Below are 18,567 nucleotides of genomic sequence, written 5' to 3'. Positions count from 1 at the left end.
CTTCATTGATCTTTTGTATGGTTCTTTTATTTTCGATGTTGTTTATTTCTGCTCTAACTTTAGTGATTTCTGTCCTTCTGGTTGCTTTAGGGTTCCTTTGTTCCTCTTCCTCTAAGTCCTTGAGGTGTGCAGTAAGGTCGTTCATTTGGGCTTCGTCTTGGTATTTAATATGTGATTGTATGGCTATAAGTTTCCCTCTCAGTACTGCTTTAGCTGTGTCCCAAATATTTTGATAGGTTGTGTCTTCATTTTCATTAGTTTCCAGGAACATTTGAATTTCCTGTTTGAGTGAGTCTCTGACCCAGTGGTTCTTAAGGAGCATGTTGTTTAGTTTCCAAATTCTATGTCTTTTAATAATTTTCTATTTGTTGTTAAATGTTAGTTTTACTCTACTGTGGTCTGAGAAGATACTTGGGATGATTTCAATGCTCTTGAATTTATTGATGCTGTCTTTGTGGCCTATCATGTGGTCTATCCTTGAGTATGTGTTATGTGGATTTGAAAAGAAGGTGTATTCCAGTTTTTTGGGGTGGAGGAGTCTGAAAATGTCCAAGAGGTCTAGTCTGTCAATCTCTTCTTTCAATTCTCTTGTATCTTTATTGGTTCTCTGCTTTGTTGATCTGTCTAAGTGTGAGAGTGGGGTATTGAAGTCTCCCACTATTATTGTATTACTATTAATGTATTTTTGAAATTCTTTCAGTAGATGGTTAATGTATTTAGATGGTCCCTCGTTGGGTGCATAGATGTTAATAATTGTTAAGTCTTCTTGGCTGATTGATCCTCTAATCATTATGTAATGTCCTTGCCTATCTTTTATTACTTTATTTAATTTAAAATCTATCGTATCTGAGATGAGAATGGCTGTTCCTGCCCCTTTTTGTGGACCGTTAGCCTGTATGATAGTTTTCCATCCTTTCACTTTAAGTCTGTGTTTATCTTGTTGTGACAGATGGGTTTCTTACAAGCAGCATATGGTTGGGTTATGTTTTCTGATCCATCCTCCCACCCTGTGCCTTTTGATGGGTGAGTTTAAGCCATTGACATTTATTGATATTATGGATTTAATGTATTGTAGTGCCATTGTTCTAAAAAACAATTTGTTTACTCTGATATATTGCAAGTATTATAGTGATGTTCTTGTTTATAAGAGGTCTTTTAGTACCTCTTTCAGGGCCGGCTTGGTGATGGTTGCCTCCTTTAACTGTTGTTTGTCTAAGAAGGTTTTGATCCCTCCATCTAGCTTGAATGAAAGTCTAGCAGGATATATTATCCTTGGTTGAAACCCTTTTTCATTCAGGGCTCGATAGATATCTTGCCACTCCCTTCTGGCTTTTAGAGTTTGAGTGGAGAGATCTGCAGATAATCTTATGGGTTTTCCCTTGTATGTGACTTTTTGTTTCTCTCTTGTAGCCTTTAGGATCCTTTTTTTATCCTTACTTCTTCTCATTGTGACTATGATGTGTCTTAGTGTCTTCAGGTCTGGGTTGATTCTGCTTGGTACTCTCTGGGCCTCTTGAACCTTGATATCCTTTGTGTTATTCAGGTCTGGGAAGTTTTCTTGTATTATTTCCTCTAGAATGTTTGCTTCCCCTTCCTCTCTTTCTTCCTCTGGCAGGCCAATTATACGAATGTTACTTCTTTTGATATCATCCCATATGTCTCTGTTGTTGTTTTCAGTGTCTCTCAATCTCTTTTTAAGCTCTTTCACCTCTTTCTTAGTTTTCTCTAACTCATCCCCTGTCTGACTAATTCTGTTTTCTGCTTCTGTTAGTCTGCTTTCCCTTGCCTCAGCTTCTTTCTTCATTACAGCTATTTCAGCTTTCAGTTCTCTAATTGCCTCAAGATAATCAGTACTTTCCTAGGGGGTCTCAACTGTTGTTTCCCTAATACTGACATTCCTTTCCTCCAATGTTGTTTTCATTTCTGTGATTAATAAGTTTATTATTGCTTGCATACTTTTCTTATCTATGGTTACTTCTGACTGATTTGTAGTTTCTTCTGGGCTCTTGTCTTCATTCATTGGGGTAACAGTTTTATTTGTTTTTAATCTACCTATTTTTTTTTATGTGTTTCTCTCTTTTTTTTTTATGCTCTGTTGTTCCTCAGTTGTTGTGTCTTGAGTACAAGTAACACTGTACTAAATACCTTTATGACAATTGCACTCACCAACCTCCGGAATATCAGTAGCAACTGAAGTAAGTATTGAAGTAGTTTAATCGTTACCAGTTAGCCAAACAAATTTTCCAGTCCGTGAAAAAATAGTAACCAAATCCCAGTGAAGAAAGAGAAAAGAAAGAGAGGATAGCAAGATTAGACAGTTATGCAAATCTACTATCCAGTGTATATTCTAGGGGTAACAAGAGGGGAAAGGGAAGTAGAGCAGAGATACACACATAGAGAGTCCACTCTGAGTCAGATTTCTTCCCCAAAGTAATTCACAAATTCAGAAAGGCCAGGAAGAAAGAAGAAGTGTATGACAAGATTAAAAAAAAAAAAGAGAGAGAGAGAGATAAGAGAGAGAAAAGGGAGAAGATAAGAAGAAGAGTTGTAATCAAAGAGCAGTGCAAGGAACTTCCCAAATGTGTATGAGTGAATTAAAAAAAAAAAAAAACACCCTGTTTGGTGGTATGGGGTATCCTTCTAGGAGCTGGTCCCAGGGACTGCTTATGGGGCGGGGGGGGGGGGCAGCGGGAAGGATGTATGCTTGAAAATTAAAAGGAAGGAAAAAAAAGAATTTTTTTCCCTACTCTAATTCTTAACCCAAATTAAGTTATAGTCACCTCCTTGGTGTCTAAGGACACCTTATTGGCTGGCCTGCTAAAGGCAGAAAATCCTATTGTCTCCAGGGGAGTGTGTTTGGAGCTCAGAGGCTAGCAGCTTCTCTGTCCGCCATCTTCCAGGAAACTCCCCCCTCCAGACTTTTTTAAAGGATTTCTCGAAAATGAAAACTAGCTCCAAGTCCTTTGATCCAATGAGAGCTATACTCAAGAAGTCTTTGGATCCGCCCTCAGGGTCGCGGTCGTCCCTGGAGACTCCCAAGAGAAAGCCCCTGAGCTAAAGTGCTCTCTCCGGGTCCTCTGCCCGCCGTGCTCTGCAACCGGCGGAGGAGCCGCCTTCCTGGGCGGAGGACAATGCCTGGCGCACTCGCCTTGCCTGGCGCCGCCTGGGAAGTCTGGAGCCCCGCTCGTCCGTGTCACCTTTACTCTAATTCTTAACCCAAATTAAATTATAATCACCTCTTTGGTGTCACCCCTTATTGACAGGCCTGCGAAAGGCAGAAAATCCTACCATTTCAAGAAGATGTGATTAGAGAACACGCTGTTAGCAGTTTCTCAGTCCGCCATCTTCCGCATAGAGCCTTTCATGCCTGAGGCACCAAAGGTGCCAGGCCCAACCCTTAGCAAAATCGTAAGTTTGAACTGAGCAGTGGTTTGGTGAAAACCAACCCATCAAACACACAGCAGCTCCCCCAGTAGAGTGCACACTACCGTGTATGAGGACTATGGTTCTAATACCTGGCTATCTCATGGCAACACCATGCAGAGAGGGGGCTTTGCCGATGTGGAGTGGTATCTTTCCTTTTCTGAGTCTCTCTTTTCATTCTCCAACCTTTTACCTAGGGGAAAAAAAAGAAGTGTCCACTGGGAGTGGTGGACCCACATCGGTGAGAAGTCCCAGTAAAGTTCTAGCAGCAAAATAGAATAATTTCTTTCTGAGAGAGACCAGAGTGCCACGCTGGCATAGAGGTGACAGGGCTTGGGACCTGGGTCCCCCATGCATGCGAGTCCTGTGTTCCACCCACTGTGCCAATTCCCAAGCCAAATTCTCCCATTACAATGTGTATTTTTCCTTCAGGAATGTGTATTATTCCTTCAGGAATTTTCCATCTATTACCATTTTTTGTAGTGTTTTGATCATAAAGGGATGTTGTATTTTGTCAAAGGCTTTCTCTGCATCTATTGATAATGACCATGTGGTTTTTGGTCTTGCTTTTGTTGATGTGGTGGATCACATTGATTTATTTACATATATTAAACCAACCTTGCATGCCTGGGATAAACCCCACTTGGTCATGATGAACAATCTTTTTAATATACTGCGGTATCCAGTTGGCTAGAATTTTGTTGAGTATTTTAGCATCTATGTTCATCAGAGATACTGGTCTGTAGTTTTCTTTTTTGGTTGTGTCCCTGTCTGCTTTTGGTATCAGTGATATTGGCTTCATAGAAGCTGGCAGGGAGTATTCCAGTGTCTTCAATCTTCTGGAAGACTTTAAAAAGTAGAGGTATTAGTTCTTCTTTGAAGGTTTTGTAGAATTCATTTGTAAAACCATCTGGTCCAGGACTTTTATTTTTGGGAAGATTTTTGATAACTGATTTCAATTTCATTAGCTGTGATGGGCCTGTTCATGTTATCTAGTTCCTCTTTACTTAGTTTTGGAAGTTGGTAGGTATCTAGGAAATCATTCATTTCTTCCAGGTTCTCTAGCTTGGTGGCATATAGTTGTTCATAGAAGCCTTGCATGATATGTTGAATTTCTGCGGTGTCTGTTGTGATATCTCCTCTTTCATTTATGATCAGATTTATTTGAGTCTTCTCCCTTTTTTGTTTTGTGAGTCTGGCTAAAGGTTTGTCGATTTTGTACACTTTCGAAGAACCAACATTTACTTTTGTTGATCTTTTGTATGGTTTTCTTATTCTCAGTTGTTGTTTTTGACGAGCTATGTTGTTTTCGCCGGGCTGGCTTCACGGGCGGGTAACAGACGACCAGGGACTCATGGTTGAGCTGTAGGCAGTATCTCTTTATTCATGCAGGACGCAGCACAATTTAAGCCGAGCTAAGCTAAACTCAAGTACCCTAAAACTCACAATGCTGTCTTTATATATACTTGCCAAGTAGGGTAGAAACAGGATGTGACATAGAGAGGGTGGAGAGAAAAGTGACTGGTGAAAATCAGAGTGTGACAAGGAGTTGGCAGAGCAGGCGACAATCCTATCACTGAACCACCAATGCCCTGGAGTGCTTTATGTAAATGTAAAAGTGATTTATGTAAATAGACCAAAGCTTTGAATGGGATTAAATCTATCCCTATATAGGCATATGGTTAAGCAGAAGCCAGGGGGAGCTGGCATACTATCCAACACTCTGTGTTATTTATTTCTGCCCTAACTTTAGTGATTTCTGTCCTTCTGGTTGCTTTAGGTTTCCTTTGTTCTTCTTCTAGGTCTTGAAGATGTGCAATCAGGCTGTTTATTTGTGCTTTTCCTTGTTTCCTAATGTGTGCTTGGATAGCTATGAACTTCCCTCTCAGTACTGCCTTAGCTATGTCCCAAATATTTTGATAGCTTGTGTCTTCATTTTCATTGAACTCTTGAAACACTTTGATTTCTTCCTTTATTTCCTCTTTGACCCAGAGGTTGTTAAGAAGTGTACTGTTGAGCTTCCACATTTTGGGACTCTTACTAATCTTTTGTTGATTGTTAAGTGTTAGTTTAATTCCACTGTGGTCTGAGAAGATGCTTGGGATGATTTCAATGCTCTTGAATTTGCTGATGCTGTCTTTGTGGCCTAACATATGGTCTGTCCTTGAGAATGATCCATGTGGATTTGAGTAAAATGTGTATTCCAATTTCTTGGGATGAATGACTCTGAAAATGTCCAATAGTTCTAGTTTATCTCTTCATTTAGCTCCATTATGTCTTTATTGATTTTCTGCCTGGATGATCTGTCGAGTTTAGAGAGTGGGGTGTTGAAGTCCCCTACTATGACTGGGAATGGATGGAAAGTTCCTGAAGATAGTGGAGTCTATATATAGCAAACCTACAGCCAACATCATACTCAATGGTGAAAAACTGGAAGCATTTCCACTCAGATCAGGTACTAGACAGGGATGCCCACTATCACCATTACTATTCAACATAGTGTTGGAAGTTCTTGTCATAGCTATCAGGCAAGAGCAAGGAATTAAAGGCATACAGATTGGAAGAGAAGAAGTCAAACTCTCCCTATTTGCAGATTACATGATAGTATACACAGAAAAACCTAAGAAATCCAGCAAGAAGCTTTTGGAAATCATCAGGCAATACAGTAAGGTGTCAGGCCACAAAATTAACATTCCAAAGTCAGTGGCATTCCTCTATGCAAACAATAAGAAGAAGATGAAATCCAGAAATCAATTCCTTTTACTATAGCAACTAAAACAATAAAATATCTAGGAGTAAACCTAACCAAAGAAGTGAAAGACTTGTATACTGAAAATTATGAGTCACATACTCAAGGAAATAGAAAAAGAAACAAAGAAGTGGAAAGATATTCCATGTTTATGGGTTGGTAGAATTAACATCATCAAAATGAATATACTACCCAGAGCCATCTACAAATTTAATGCTATCCCCATCAAGATCCCAAGCACATTTTTTTAGGAGAATAGAAAAAATGCTACAAATGTTTATCTGAAACCAGAAAAGACCTAGAATTGCCAAAACAATCTTGAGAAAAAAAGAACAGAACTGGAGGCATCACACTCCCAGATCTCAAACTGTATTATAGGGCCATTGTCATCAAAACTGCTTGGTACTGGAATTTGAATAGACACTGACCAATGGAATAGAATTGAGAGCCCAGAAATGAGGCCCCACACCTATGGACATCTAATCTTTGACAAAGGTGCCCAGACTATTCAGTGGGGAAAGCAGAGTCTCTTCAACAAATGGTGTTGGAAACAATGGGTGGAAACATGCAGAAGAATGAAACTGAACCACTGTATTTCACCAAATACAAAAGTAAATTCAGAGTGGATCAAGGACTTGGATGTTAGGCCACAAACTATCAGATACTTACAGGAAAATATTGGCAGAACTCTTTTCTGCATACATTTTAAAGACATCTTCAATGAAACAAATCTAATTATAAAGAAGACTAAGGCAAGTATAAATGTATGGGACTACATCAAATTAAAAAGCTTCTTCACAGCAGAAGAAACCACTACCCAAACCAAGAGACCCCTCACAGAATGGGAGAAGATCTTTACATGCCACATCAGACAAGAGTTTAATAACCAATATATATAAAGGGCTTGCCAGACTCAACAACAAGACAACAAATAACCCCATCCAAAAATGGGGGGAGGACATGTACAGAATATTTACCACAGAAGAGATCCAAAAGGCCGAGAAACACATGAAAAAATGCTCCCAGTCTCTGATTGTCAGAGAAATGCAAATAAAGACAACAATGAGATACCACTTCACTCCTGTGAAAATGTCACACATCAGAAAAGGTAACAGCAGCAAATGCTGGAGAGGGTGTGGTGTCAAAGGAACCCTCCTGTACTGCTGGTGGGAATGTCAGTTGGTCCAATCTCTGTGAACAGTCTGGAGAACTCTCAGAAGGCTAGAAATGTACCTGCCGTACGATCCTGCATTCCTCTCCTGGGGATAGATCCTAAGGAACCCAACACACCCATCCAAAAAGATCTGTGTACACATATGTTCTTAGCAGCACAATGTGTAATAGCCAAAACCTGGAAGTAACCCAGGTGTCCAACAACAGATGAGTGACTGAGCAAGTTGTGGTATATATACACAATGGAATACTACTCAGCTGTAAAAAATGATGACTTCACCGTTTTCAGCCGATCTTGGATGGTCTTTGAAAAAATCTTGTTGAGAGAAATAAGTCAGAAACAGAAGGATGCATATGGGATGATCTCACTCTCAGGCAGAAGTTGAAAAACAAGATCTGAAAAAAAAAAACACAAGTAGAACCTGAAATGGAATTGGCATATTGCACCAAAGTAGAAGACTCTGGGGTGGGTGGGTGGGGAGAATATAGGTCCAAGAAGGATTCAGAGGACCTTATGGGGGTTGTATTGTTATATGGGAAACTGGGGAATGTTATGCATGTACAAACTATTGTACTTACTGTTGAATGTAAAACATTAATTCCCCAATAAAAAAAGAAAAGAAAGGAAAAAAATTGCATACCAAAAAAAAAAAAAGTCTGGACTTAGGGAGTTGGGCAGTAGTGCAGTGGGTTAAGCGCAGGTGGCACAAAGCTCAGGGACCAGAGTAAGGATCCTAGTTCAAGCCGCCGGATCCCCACCTGCAGGGGAGTCGCTTCATAAGGGATGAGGCAGGTCTGCAGATATCTGTCTTTCTCTCCCCCTCTCTGTCTTCCCCTCCTCTCTCCATTTCTCTCTGTCCTATCCAACAGCAACGACATCATTGACAACAACAATAACTACAACAATAGAAAATGGGCCACAAAAGGGAATGAATAAATAAAGAAAAAGAAAAAAAAAAGAAAGTCTGACTTATAGTTCTCCCTTACCACTTCCATGTATGTGACTCTGAGTTACTTTCCTGAGCCAGTTTCTAAAGTAAAGTTCTCTACTTTGTCAAAAATGAAATAAATCCATATTAGGTACTTATTTTCTTCCTTTTTTAAATCTTTATTTTTCTTAGAATGATTGTTTTTTTTTATGGGAAAATAGATTATAAGTGTCTGAGTCCAAGCATGTTTTCATCTAGATATCTTTGTATAAAATTGTAGAATATATGGAAACACATTAAATGTATTTCCATACAGTGCTGACTTTGAAGTTCTTTTAATATAGTTAATGATACCATAAAGGTATTTTCTTTTACGTTTTTAGGGGATTAGTGGTTTATATAATAACAGTTGGTGACATAATATTAATAGTCCTACTGTTATGAATATCTCTTCTTTTTTTTATATGTGGTGCTGGAAATTAAACCCAGAAGCTCATTGGTGAACTCTACCATTCAGCCACCATCTAGCCTAGTGTTTAACCTTTAAAAAAATTTTTTAAAAATATTTATTCCCTTTTGTTGCCCTTGTTTTTTTTTTCTTTTATTGTTGCAGTTATTATTGTTGTTGTTGTTGTTGGATAGGACAGAGAGAAATGGAGAGAGGAGGGGAAGACAGAGGGGAGAGAGAAAGATAGACACCCGCAGACCTGCTTCACCGCTTGTGAAGCGACTCCCCTGCAGGTGGGGAGTCGGGGGGGCTTGAACCAGGATCCTTCCGCTGGTCCTTGCGCTTTGTGCCACGTGCACTTAACCTGCTGTGCTACCGCCTGACTACCTTTTTTTTTAATTTTTAAAATTTATTTATCGCAGCCAGGTAGTGTCGTACCTGGTTTGGTGCTCACTTATAGTGCACAAGGACTCATGTTCAAGCCTCTGGCCCCCACCTGCAGGGAAAAAGCTTCGCTAGAGGTGAAGCAGTGCTGCAAGTGGCTGTCTCTTACCCTTTCCATATCCCCCCTCTCTTCTCAATATGTCTCTCTGTCTCTATCCAATAATAAATAAAGATTTAAAGTCGGGCAGTGGTGCAGTGGTTAAGCACACATGGCGCAAAGTGCAAGGACCGGTGTAAGGATCCCTGTTCTAGCCCCCGGCTCCCCACCTTCAGGGGAGTGACTTCACAAGTGGTGAAGCAGGTCTGCAGGTGTCTGTCTTTCTCTCCCCCTCTCTGTCTCTGCTCCTCTCTTCATTTCTCTCTGTCCTATCCAACAACAACAACATTAATAGCCACAGCAATGTTAAACAACAAGGGCAACAAAAGGGAAAATAAATAAATATAAAAAATTAAAAACAATTTACTTAATGTTTTCGATAGGGATAGAAATCAAGGGAGGAAAAGAGAGAAAGATGCATAACATTGCTTCACCACTCATACAGTTTCCCCCTGGGGCGGGGAGGGTGGGGACTGGAGTTCATAATGTAGAAAACTAAGGCTATGGGGAATTGCTGAACACAACTGGAGGAAAGCAAGAGAAAAATATCAAGAGTTTTTTAGTTAACATTTTCTATTATCAGAAGTTTATTTAAGAGAGGTAAGACTAAGGAAAAATATCAACTCCAGTTTAGGGTTATATAAACATAAATGATGGTGAAGGTGCATTAGTGGTAGGATGTAGGGTTTGTATGTGTGAGGTCTCAAGTGCAGTCCTTGGAACTACACATGCCAGAGTGCTGCTCTGGTGCCTCTCTCTCCCCCCCTTCTTCCGTCTCCCTCTCCCTCCCTCCATCTCTCTCCTCCTCCCTCCCTCCATCTCTCTCCTTCTCCTTCCCTCTCTCTTCTTCTCTCTTCCTCCATCTCTCTCTCTCTCTCTCTCTCTTTTGCCTCCAGTATTATTGCTGGGGCTTGGTGCCTGCACTACATATCCACCATTCCTGGTGGCCATTTTTCCCATTTTGTTGCCCTTGTTGTTAACCCTTGTTGTTTTTGTTAATGTTATTGTTACCATTGCTGTTGTTGGATAGGACAGAGAGAAATGGAGAGAGGAGGGGAAGACAAAGAGGGGGAGAGAAAGACAGACACCTGCAGACCTGCGTCACCTCTTGTGAAGTGACTCCCCTGCAGGTGGGGAGCTGGGGCTCAAACCGGGGTTCTTACTCCTATCCTTGCGATTGATTCTGCCATGTGCACTTAGCTCAAAGCGCTACCACCTGGACCCTGTCTCTTACTCTCTTTCACTAAATAACTTTAAAGAAGAAAAACAAAGAAATACAGAGGCTAGTATTTCACAATTTTATCATCATAAATATAACACTATTCTGTTAAAGCTTGCAATGAGAATTTCCTAAGACCCAGTCCCCTCTTAATTTCTCTCTGTCTTTATCCAATAATAAATAAATAAAAATAGGGGGTCGGGCGGTGGCGCAGTGGGTTAAGCGCACGTGGCGCAAAGCGCAGGGACCGGCGTAAGGATCCCGGTTCGAGCCTCCGGCTCCCCACCTGCAGGGGAGTCGCTTCACAGGTGGTGAAGCAGGTCTGCAGGTGTCTTATCTTTCTCTTCCCCTCTCTCTGTCTTCCCCTCCTCTCTCCATTTCTCTCTGTCCTATCCAACAACGAATAGCGTCAACAAGGGCAATAATAATAACTACAACGAGGCTACAACAACAAGGGCAACAAAAGGGGGAAAAAATAAATAAATAAATAAATAAAAATAAATAAACTAATATATTAAAAGAAACAAAAATTGAGAGAGAAGGGGAGATAGAGGGGGAGAGAGAGATACCTGCAGTCTTGTTTCACCACTTGTAAAGCTTTCCCCCTGTAGGTGGGGACCGGAGGCTTGATCCAATACAAAATACAATACAAAATTATAGTCATTGATTTTGTGTAAGTAACAGTGTTCTTTTTACTAAACTGTTCTCAGTCAGAACATTTTAAATATTTCCCAGGATTTATTTGCTAGAGAGAGGGGGTGCCTGGCAGGGGCACACACGTCAGAGCACTGCTTTGACATGTGCAGTAGAAACTCAGCTTTATGTCTGCAAGATTTTTGTTTCCACTGTACTACTCCCCAGACCACTTACATATTTTTTGATGAAATGTGTTGTCTTTGTTTTGCTGATTCTGAGGATTATATATTAGATCATATAATACATTTATATGTACATAATCATGTAGGCTATTAGTTTTATAGTCAAATTACCTGTGGTCATCTGGGGTTTGTTTGTTTGTTTTTATTTATAGCTGGGGCTTGGCCCCTAAATGGCTCCATTTTTCAAAGCCACTATATTTTTCCTGTCTTTGTTTGTTAGAGTGAAAAATAAGGAGAGACAGAGAGGCAGAGACAGAAGAAAAACACCTGCAACACTACTCCACAGCTCCTGAAGCTTCTCTCCCTACTGATGAGCACCAGGGTCTTCTTGAACCTGGGTCCTTGTGCACAGTCAGATGTGTGCTGTGTCAGGTGTGCCACTCCCCAGCCCTGCCATCTCAGTTTTTTTTCACCTGAGTTTTATATGTCAATTTTATTCTTAAAAAAATCAGAAAATATCTCAAGGGAATGGAGGTTTGATACAAGAGTAAATGTGTCTTGTTAATTTATTTTTCTTAATTTTATTGCTAAGATGTTGATGCTGTCTTGTGTGTGAAATTTCAAGTTTGTAATTTGCACTGATCAGGCAGTTTTGAATCTCTTAGAGCTGTATGGTAACCCCATCTACCCAACAAGTGAAGACACCACAGAGTTCAAATGCTCCTGATGTGAATGATGCAATTGTGAAAGTGTTCAATGACTATGATGTTAAAGAAACCTCCCATCACTTAGTAATTTCTCACCTAGATCTACACATATGTGATGATATTCATACTAAAGAAAAAGGTAATCAAAACTGCTTATTTAAAACTACTTGATTTTTTAAGATATTCTAATACTGGATTATTCTCTATCTGTGATGTGACTTACGAAACTCATCATAAGAGAAACAGATAGGCAAAGGTTCAGGCATTGTATTTGTGTGAGATCTTTGCTCTAGGTGTAGTATTTGGTAAGACAGTGAACTGTTAACTATCAGTGCAGCCAACAGAATGAGAGTTTTACAGATATCAAAGCTGACACAAGTGACATCCTTGCACATTATATTTGCTTTTGAATTAACTTTTTTCGTAATTGTAAAATTAGTTGTAAATAAAAATTTAGCCTGTACTTAATTCAGTAATAATTCAATGATGTTCTCACTCAACATGGTTCTGTGGTTTTTTAATTTTTATTTGCCCTACTTGGAGTTGTGTATGAAAATTAACTCTTCCTGATACTTGTTCACTGTTTCTGTCTTCTTTATCTGATTCCAACTTGGTGGTTTCCCAGAGTCAAGTAGACGCATTACTGGAGGGGCTATGCAACTGTCCTTTACCCAGCTCACTGTCGACTATTATCCTTATCACAAAGCAGGTATGTGTAAATCTTTTCCAGGGGTAAAAATCTTGCTCTAAAATTATATAGATAACTTTATTGTTTTCTTTAATTAATTTTCATTATTGATTTAATATTGATTTACAAATGGGAAAAGATCTTTACATGCTTCAGACAAAAGGCTAATAAGCAAAAATATATGAAGAGCTTGCCAAACTCAACAACAACCAAATAATCCCACCCCAAAATGGGGAGAGGACATGGACAGGATATTCACCACAGAAGAGATCCAAAAGGCAAGAAACACATGAAAAAATACTCCAAGTCTTTGATTGTCAGAGAAATGCAAATAAAGACAACAATGAGATACCACTTTACTCCTGTGAAAATGTCATATATCAGAGAAAGTAACAGCAGCAAATGCTGTAGAGGGTGTGGGGTCAAAGGAACCCTCCTGCACTGCTGGTGGGAATGTCAATGGGTCCAACCTCTGTGGAGAACAGTCTGGAGAACTCTGAGACGGCTAGAAATGGACCTACCCTATGATCCTACAATTCCTCTCCTGGGGATAGATCCTAAGGAACTCAACACACCCATCCAAAAAGATCTGTGTACACATATGTTCTTAGCAGCACAATTTGTAATAGCCAAAACCTGGAAGTAACCCAGGTGTCCAATAACAGATGAGTGACTGAGCAAGTTGTGGTATATATACATAGTGGAATACTACTCATCTATTAAAAATGGTGACTTCACCATTTTCAGCCGATCCTGGATGGGCCTTGAAAAATTCATGTTAAGTGAAATAAGTCAGAAACAGTAGGATTGATATGGGATGATCTCCCTCTCAGGCAGAGGTTGAAAAACAAGATCAGAAGAGAAAACACAAGTAGAACCTGAACTGGAGTTGGCATGTTGCACCAAAGTAAAAGACTCGGGGGGGGGGGGGTTGTGGGGGGAGAATACAGTCCAAGAAGGATGACAGAGGACCTAGTAGGGGTTGTATTGTTATATGGAAAACTAGGAAATGTCATGCATGTAAAGAGAATTGTATTTACTGTCGAATGTAAGGCATTAATTCCCCAATAAAGAAATTAAAAAAGAAAGAAAGAAGGAAAGAAAAAAAGAAAAAGAAAGTAACTATCAAATACTTAAAGGAAAATACTGGCAGAATTTCTTTGCATCCAAATGTTACTTAATTTTTTTTATTTTAAGGAGATATCACAACTATTGTGATTTTTCTCCTGACACTGTCTCATAAAAAATATAACTTTCATAAAATTATTTTCCTCAAGGTAGGGGAGTGGTGGACCTGGTTAGTTTAAGTGCTCATTACCTCCCCCAAGGATCTAGGTACAACCTCCCGCCTCACCTTCCCGCCCTGCAGAAAGGAAGCTTTACAAATGGTGAAGCAGTGTTGTAGGTCTCCCTCTTTCTCCCTCTCTTTTCCCCCTCTCCCATCTCTCTCTCTCCTCTCCTCTCCCCTGCTCTCTCTCTCTCTGTCTGTCTGTCTACTGCCCAACCCCCAGTTTTTGTTGTTTTTACAACAAAATGATGAAGTGACCTTTTCTGTAATGGTATTTTTTGGGAATTAGGTATACTAGGCATTTGAGCATACAGTGAGGTTAACTAGCAATACTGCTGCTGTTCTTTTAATAATTATTTATTATTATTATTATTTTATTTTGTATTGTTTCCCAGAGCATTCCTCAGCTCTGGCTTATGTTGGTGCGGTGGCTTGAACCTGAGACTCTCTAGCCTCAGGTATGAGAGTCTCTTTGTATTACATTATGCTGTCTACCCTGCCTTAGTATTTATTTTATTTTATTATGTTTTACAATTTTTACTTTATTTTGGATAGAGGCAGCGAAAAGTTGAAAGAGAAGGAAGAGTTAGAGGGAAAGTGAGAAGGAGACCTGTAGCACTGGTTAACCACTCATGAAACTTCCTCTCTGTAGGGGGGGAGCAGGGGCTTGAACCTGCATCCTTGTGCACTGCAGTGTGTGCACTCTACCAGGTGTGCCATCACCCCACTCCCTTCCCTCCACTTTTTTTTTTATTTCCAGGAGGGTTATCCCTGGGGCTTGGTGCTTGCATGGTGAATCCACTGCTCGTATCCACCCCCCCCACCTTTTTTTCTTTTATTTGATAAAACAGACAGAAATTGAGAGGGGAGGATAACTAGAGAGGGAGAGATACAGTGAGACACCTGCAGTACTTGTTTCCCAGCTCTTAAAGTGTACTCCCGGCAGGTGGGGAGCAGGAACTTGAACTTCTAACAGGTGAAGACTATGCAGCCACTAGAAGCTTAACCCCTGTGAAAAGTGGACAAGTCTCTCCCTAGAAGCAGTGCTATAATAAAATAAAGGAAAATTGTCCTCCTCCAGTAAAATGTCTGTTATTTCTTTTCTAGGAGATAGTTGTAATCATTGGATGTATTTTAGTGATGCAACCAAAACAAAGAATGGATGGGCCAGTGAGTTGTTACATGAATTTGAATGCAACGTTGAGATGCTGAAGCAGGCGGTAAAGGACCATAATGTAGGCTCGCCTCCTAAGTCCCCAGCTCACGCTTCTCCCCAGCACACACAAACAGGTATTTGACTCATGCAGCATTGTGGCATTCCCTCACATGGACTGTGTATGCAATTCATGCAGGTGTGCTTGTATGTGATCACATGGTATCGTTAACGAATGTCTATGCATGTGGACATCAGCTTCTCTTATATTAATGTGACCAGGAGAGTACTATCCAGGTAGAATACTTAAGGCTCTGCAATGCCTACAAGATCTCTGTTTAACAAGAAGTAACTCATCAGTCTGTGCATATCAAGTGTTTTACATCTTGCTTAAGAAATTAAAGTCTGTCTATATTTCTAGTAGTTGTCTTCATGGGGGAACAAAGTCTGTTAAATATAATTTTGCAGTGGATTAAAAGGTTTTTGTTTCCCATAGAGAAGGATTCAGTTCTGAAAGGGACTTCTAGGACACCTTCAGTATTATCTCAACAATCAAAGGCCAAGTTAATGTCCAGTTCTGTTGTGGTCAGACTCGCAGATTTCAATATATATCAGGTATGTTTCACTTTTTTTAAATTAAATCCTCTGTGAACACCTTTGGTATCTTCTGCAAACATCTCTTATAAAGTCATCCATTAAGTTTAAAACATCTTCACCATTTTTGTGAAATGGCTAAATTAGACAAGCTGTCATTTCCTCAGTTTTTGTTAATATTGTTACTCAGAATTAGCTAAACTGAGGATAAAAGCATAAGGAAGAGAGATTCACTGACTCACTGCTTGTGAAGCTTCCCCTGGGGATTGAACCCAGGTCCTTGCCACCACCCAGTCCCTACTTACTTATTTTTTAATGAAAGAGAGGGGAAGGCTACAGAAGAAAAAAAGGCTAAAGCACTGCCCAGCTGTTCTTGAGTATGGCCTTTTAGTTCCAGCAATCATTCCCTCAGCCCCTTTCTGCCCACGAGCCACACGTGTTTTTACTCACTTGTGGCTTGGTGAGTTTTTGAGGAGATCCTGGTCCTATTTTGCTTTCAGGTGATTTTCATTGCCATTTCCGACCTGAGGGGCAGAGCAAAACGCGGCTGCTGCTACTCCATAGCCAGCCTCCGCAAGTCCCCCTAAAAACCACTGAGTGTACAATTCACTGGCTTTGGGTGTATGCACATTGTTGAGCATTCATCACCTCTATTGAGTACAACACATATTTCCCCCAAAAAATGAAGCTTTGGATATAGCTGTATTATTTTTCACACTGACAAGGAAATACGGTAGAGAATTATTATAAAATACTGGGAAAGCATTCTGGTCTTGAGTACTTTGATCAGTGCTCTGGCTATGCTATATATTTGTTTTATAGAAATATTCAGTTTGTTAATTTAAAAGTCAGAGCAGTAGGTTTGTGAGGGATGGAGAGATAGCATACTGGTTATGCAAAATGACTTTCATGCCTGAAGCTCCATGGTCCCAGGTTCAATCCCCAGCACCACCAGAAACCAGAGCTGAGCAGGGCTCTAGTTTAAAAAGGAAAAAAAAATTAAGCTTGTCAAGGGTACTTTATAAAGTTTATTTTATAATTGGTAAGAATGCGAATATACTATTAATTCTAAATAGTTGACATTTTAAAATGACTGTGAAATTAAATATCTAAATTTGAATTGTAAGTTAACTATTGACAAGCTATTATCAGTAGTTTAACAGTTTGAAGTGATATTCTGTTGTATAAGTTCCTTAGAAAGGGCCTTTTATTTATTTATTTTTATTCAGTGTTACTGAAATTATTCTTCTAGGTTTCTACAGCAGAGCAATGTCGTTCTTCCCCCCAAAGCATGATTTGTTGCAATAAAAAATCACTATATCTTCCACAAGAAATGTCAGCCATCTATATAGAGTTCACAGAATATTATTATCCAGACGGAAAAGATTTTCCAAGTAAGGATTTATAGCTTATTTTGTATTACATGGGAAGTTGTATTTTCTTGCTTAGATTTTGAATTTTATAAGTACAAAAAACGTTCATGGGTCTTTACTCATGCAGTCACTGTGCTTATTAGTGTGTAACTCTATGACACTTTCTCAGACTGTTTGTTCACATGTTCTTTTTCTTCAGTAGGATTTGTAACATTGAGAGTTATGCAACACTCATACTTTTTTTCATTCCTGAGTTCTAACTCCATTTTGTACTGAGTACCTGTATGTTAGATGGAAAAGTGAATGAAAGACTATTTGTAATGCCATATCATTATTTTCCTTTAGTAAAACTATTGTACATTTCATTTAAATATGAATAGTCATGTTATCCTTTAGCTATTCTTTTAAAAAAAATTTGTTTTTTATTGTTGTTGGATAGGACAGAGAGAAATGGAGAGAGGAGGGGAAGACAGAGAAGGGGAGAGAAAGATAGACACCTGCAGACCTGCTTCACTGCCTGTGAAGTGACACCCCTGCAGGTGGGGAGCCGGGGGCTCGAACCGGGATCCTTTTGCAGGTCCTTGCAATTGCGCCACCTGCGCTTAACCCACTGCACTACCGCCCGACTCCCATCTTTTAGCTATTCTAAGTAATCTTTTTTAATGTTCAGGTATATATTTTGGATAGCTGTTGGTATGTGCTTTTAATTAGAAATGTTGAATTATTTAAATTTGTTATTTGTGATGTGAGCGCTTAATCAGGTGTGCCACCACCGGGCCCCCTAAATTTGTTATTTGTAAGTGACTATAGCTCCTTAAAGTTGAAATGATGCCTTTGTGGCTTTTTTTTTGCCTCCAGGGTTATTGCTGGGAGTCAGTGCCTGAACCAGGAATCCACTGCTCCTGGAGGCCTTTTTTTCCCCCTCTTGTTGCCCTTGTTATAGTCTTGTTGTGGTCATTATTATTGTTGTTGATGTTATTTGTTGTTGGATAGGACAGAGAGAAATGGAGAGAGGAGGGGAAGACAAAGAGGCGGAGAGAAAGCTAGACACCTGCAGACCTGCTTCACCACCTGTGAAGCAACTCCCCTGCAGGTGAGGAGCCAGGGGCTTGGCCTTTGTGACTTTTGAATCTTAGAAAACTCATGTTAATGTTTTAGTTCATCTAGGATCTATTCAGCTTACATTTTTTTTTATATTTAAATTGATTTTTTCCCTTTTGTTGCCCTTGTTTATTGTAGTAGTTATTATTGTTGTTGTTGGATAGGACAGAGAGAAATAGAGAGAGAGAGGGGAAGACAGAGAGGAGGAGAGAAAGATAGACACCTGCAGACCTGCTTCACCGCCTGTGAAGCGACTCCCCTGCAGGTGGGGAGTCGGGGTTTGAACCGGGATCCTTATGCCGGTCCTTGTGCTTTGTGCCACCTGCGCTTAGCCCGCTGCACTACAGCCCGACTCCCTCAACT

The 18,567-nt window shown here is 39.9% G+C and overlaps 1 protein-coding gene across 3 annotated transcripts in view; it reads left to right on the top strand.

The window, feature by feature from the left end:
- BLTP3B (bridge-like lipid transfer protein family member 3B) overlaps window positions 1-18,567 on the top strand; it is a 98,295-nt gene that overhangs the window by 54,889 nt on the left and 24,839 nt on the right. For all 3 annotated transcript variants that reach the window (XM_060195596.1, XM_060195597.1, XM_060195598.1), the window contains exons 8-12: window positions 11,966-12,146; window positions 12,633-12,716; window positions 15,091-15,273; window positions 15,633-15,751; window positions 16,983-17,124. In XM_060195596.1, the coding sequence (XP_060051579.1) occupies window positions 11,966-12,146; window positions 12,633-12,716; window positions 15,091-15,273; window positions 15,633-15,751; window positions 16,983-17,124 (709 nt within the window). The remainder of the gene's footprint in view (window positions 1-11,965; window positions 12,147-12,632; window positions 12,717-15,090; window positions 15,274-15,632; window positions 15,752-16,982; window positions 17,125-18,567) is intronic.

Source organism: Erinaceus europaeus, chromosome 7 (genome assembly GCF_950295315.1).
Source record: "Erinaceus europaeus chromosome 7, mEriEur2.1, whole genome shotgun sequence".
Lineage (NCBI taxonomy): Eukaryota > Metazoa > Chordata > Mammalia > Eulipotyphla > Erinaceidae > Erinaceus > Erinaceus europaeus.
This window is presented reverse-complemented; position numbering and strand designations above follow the sequence as displayed.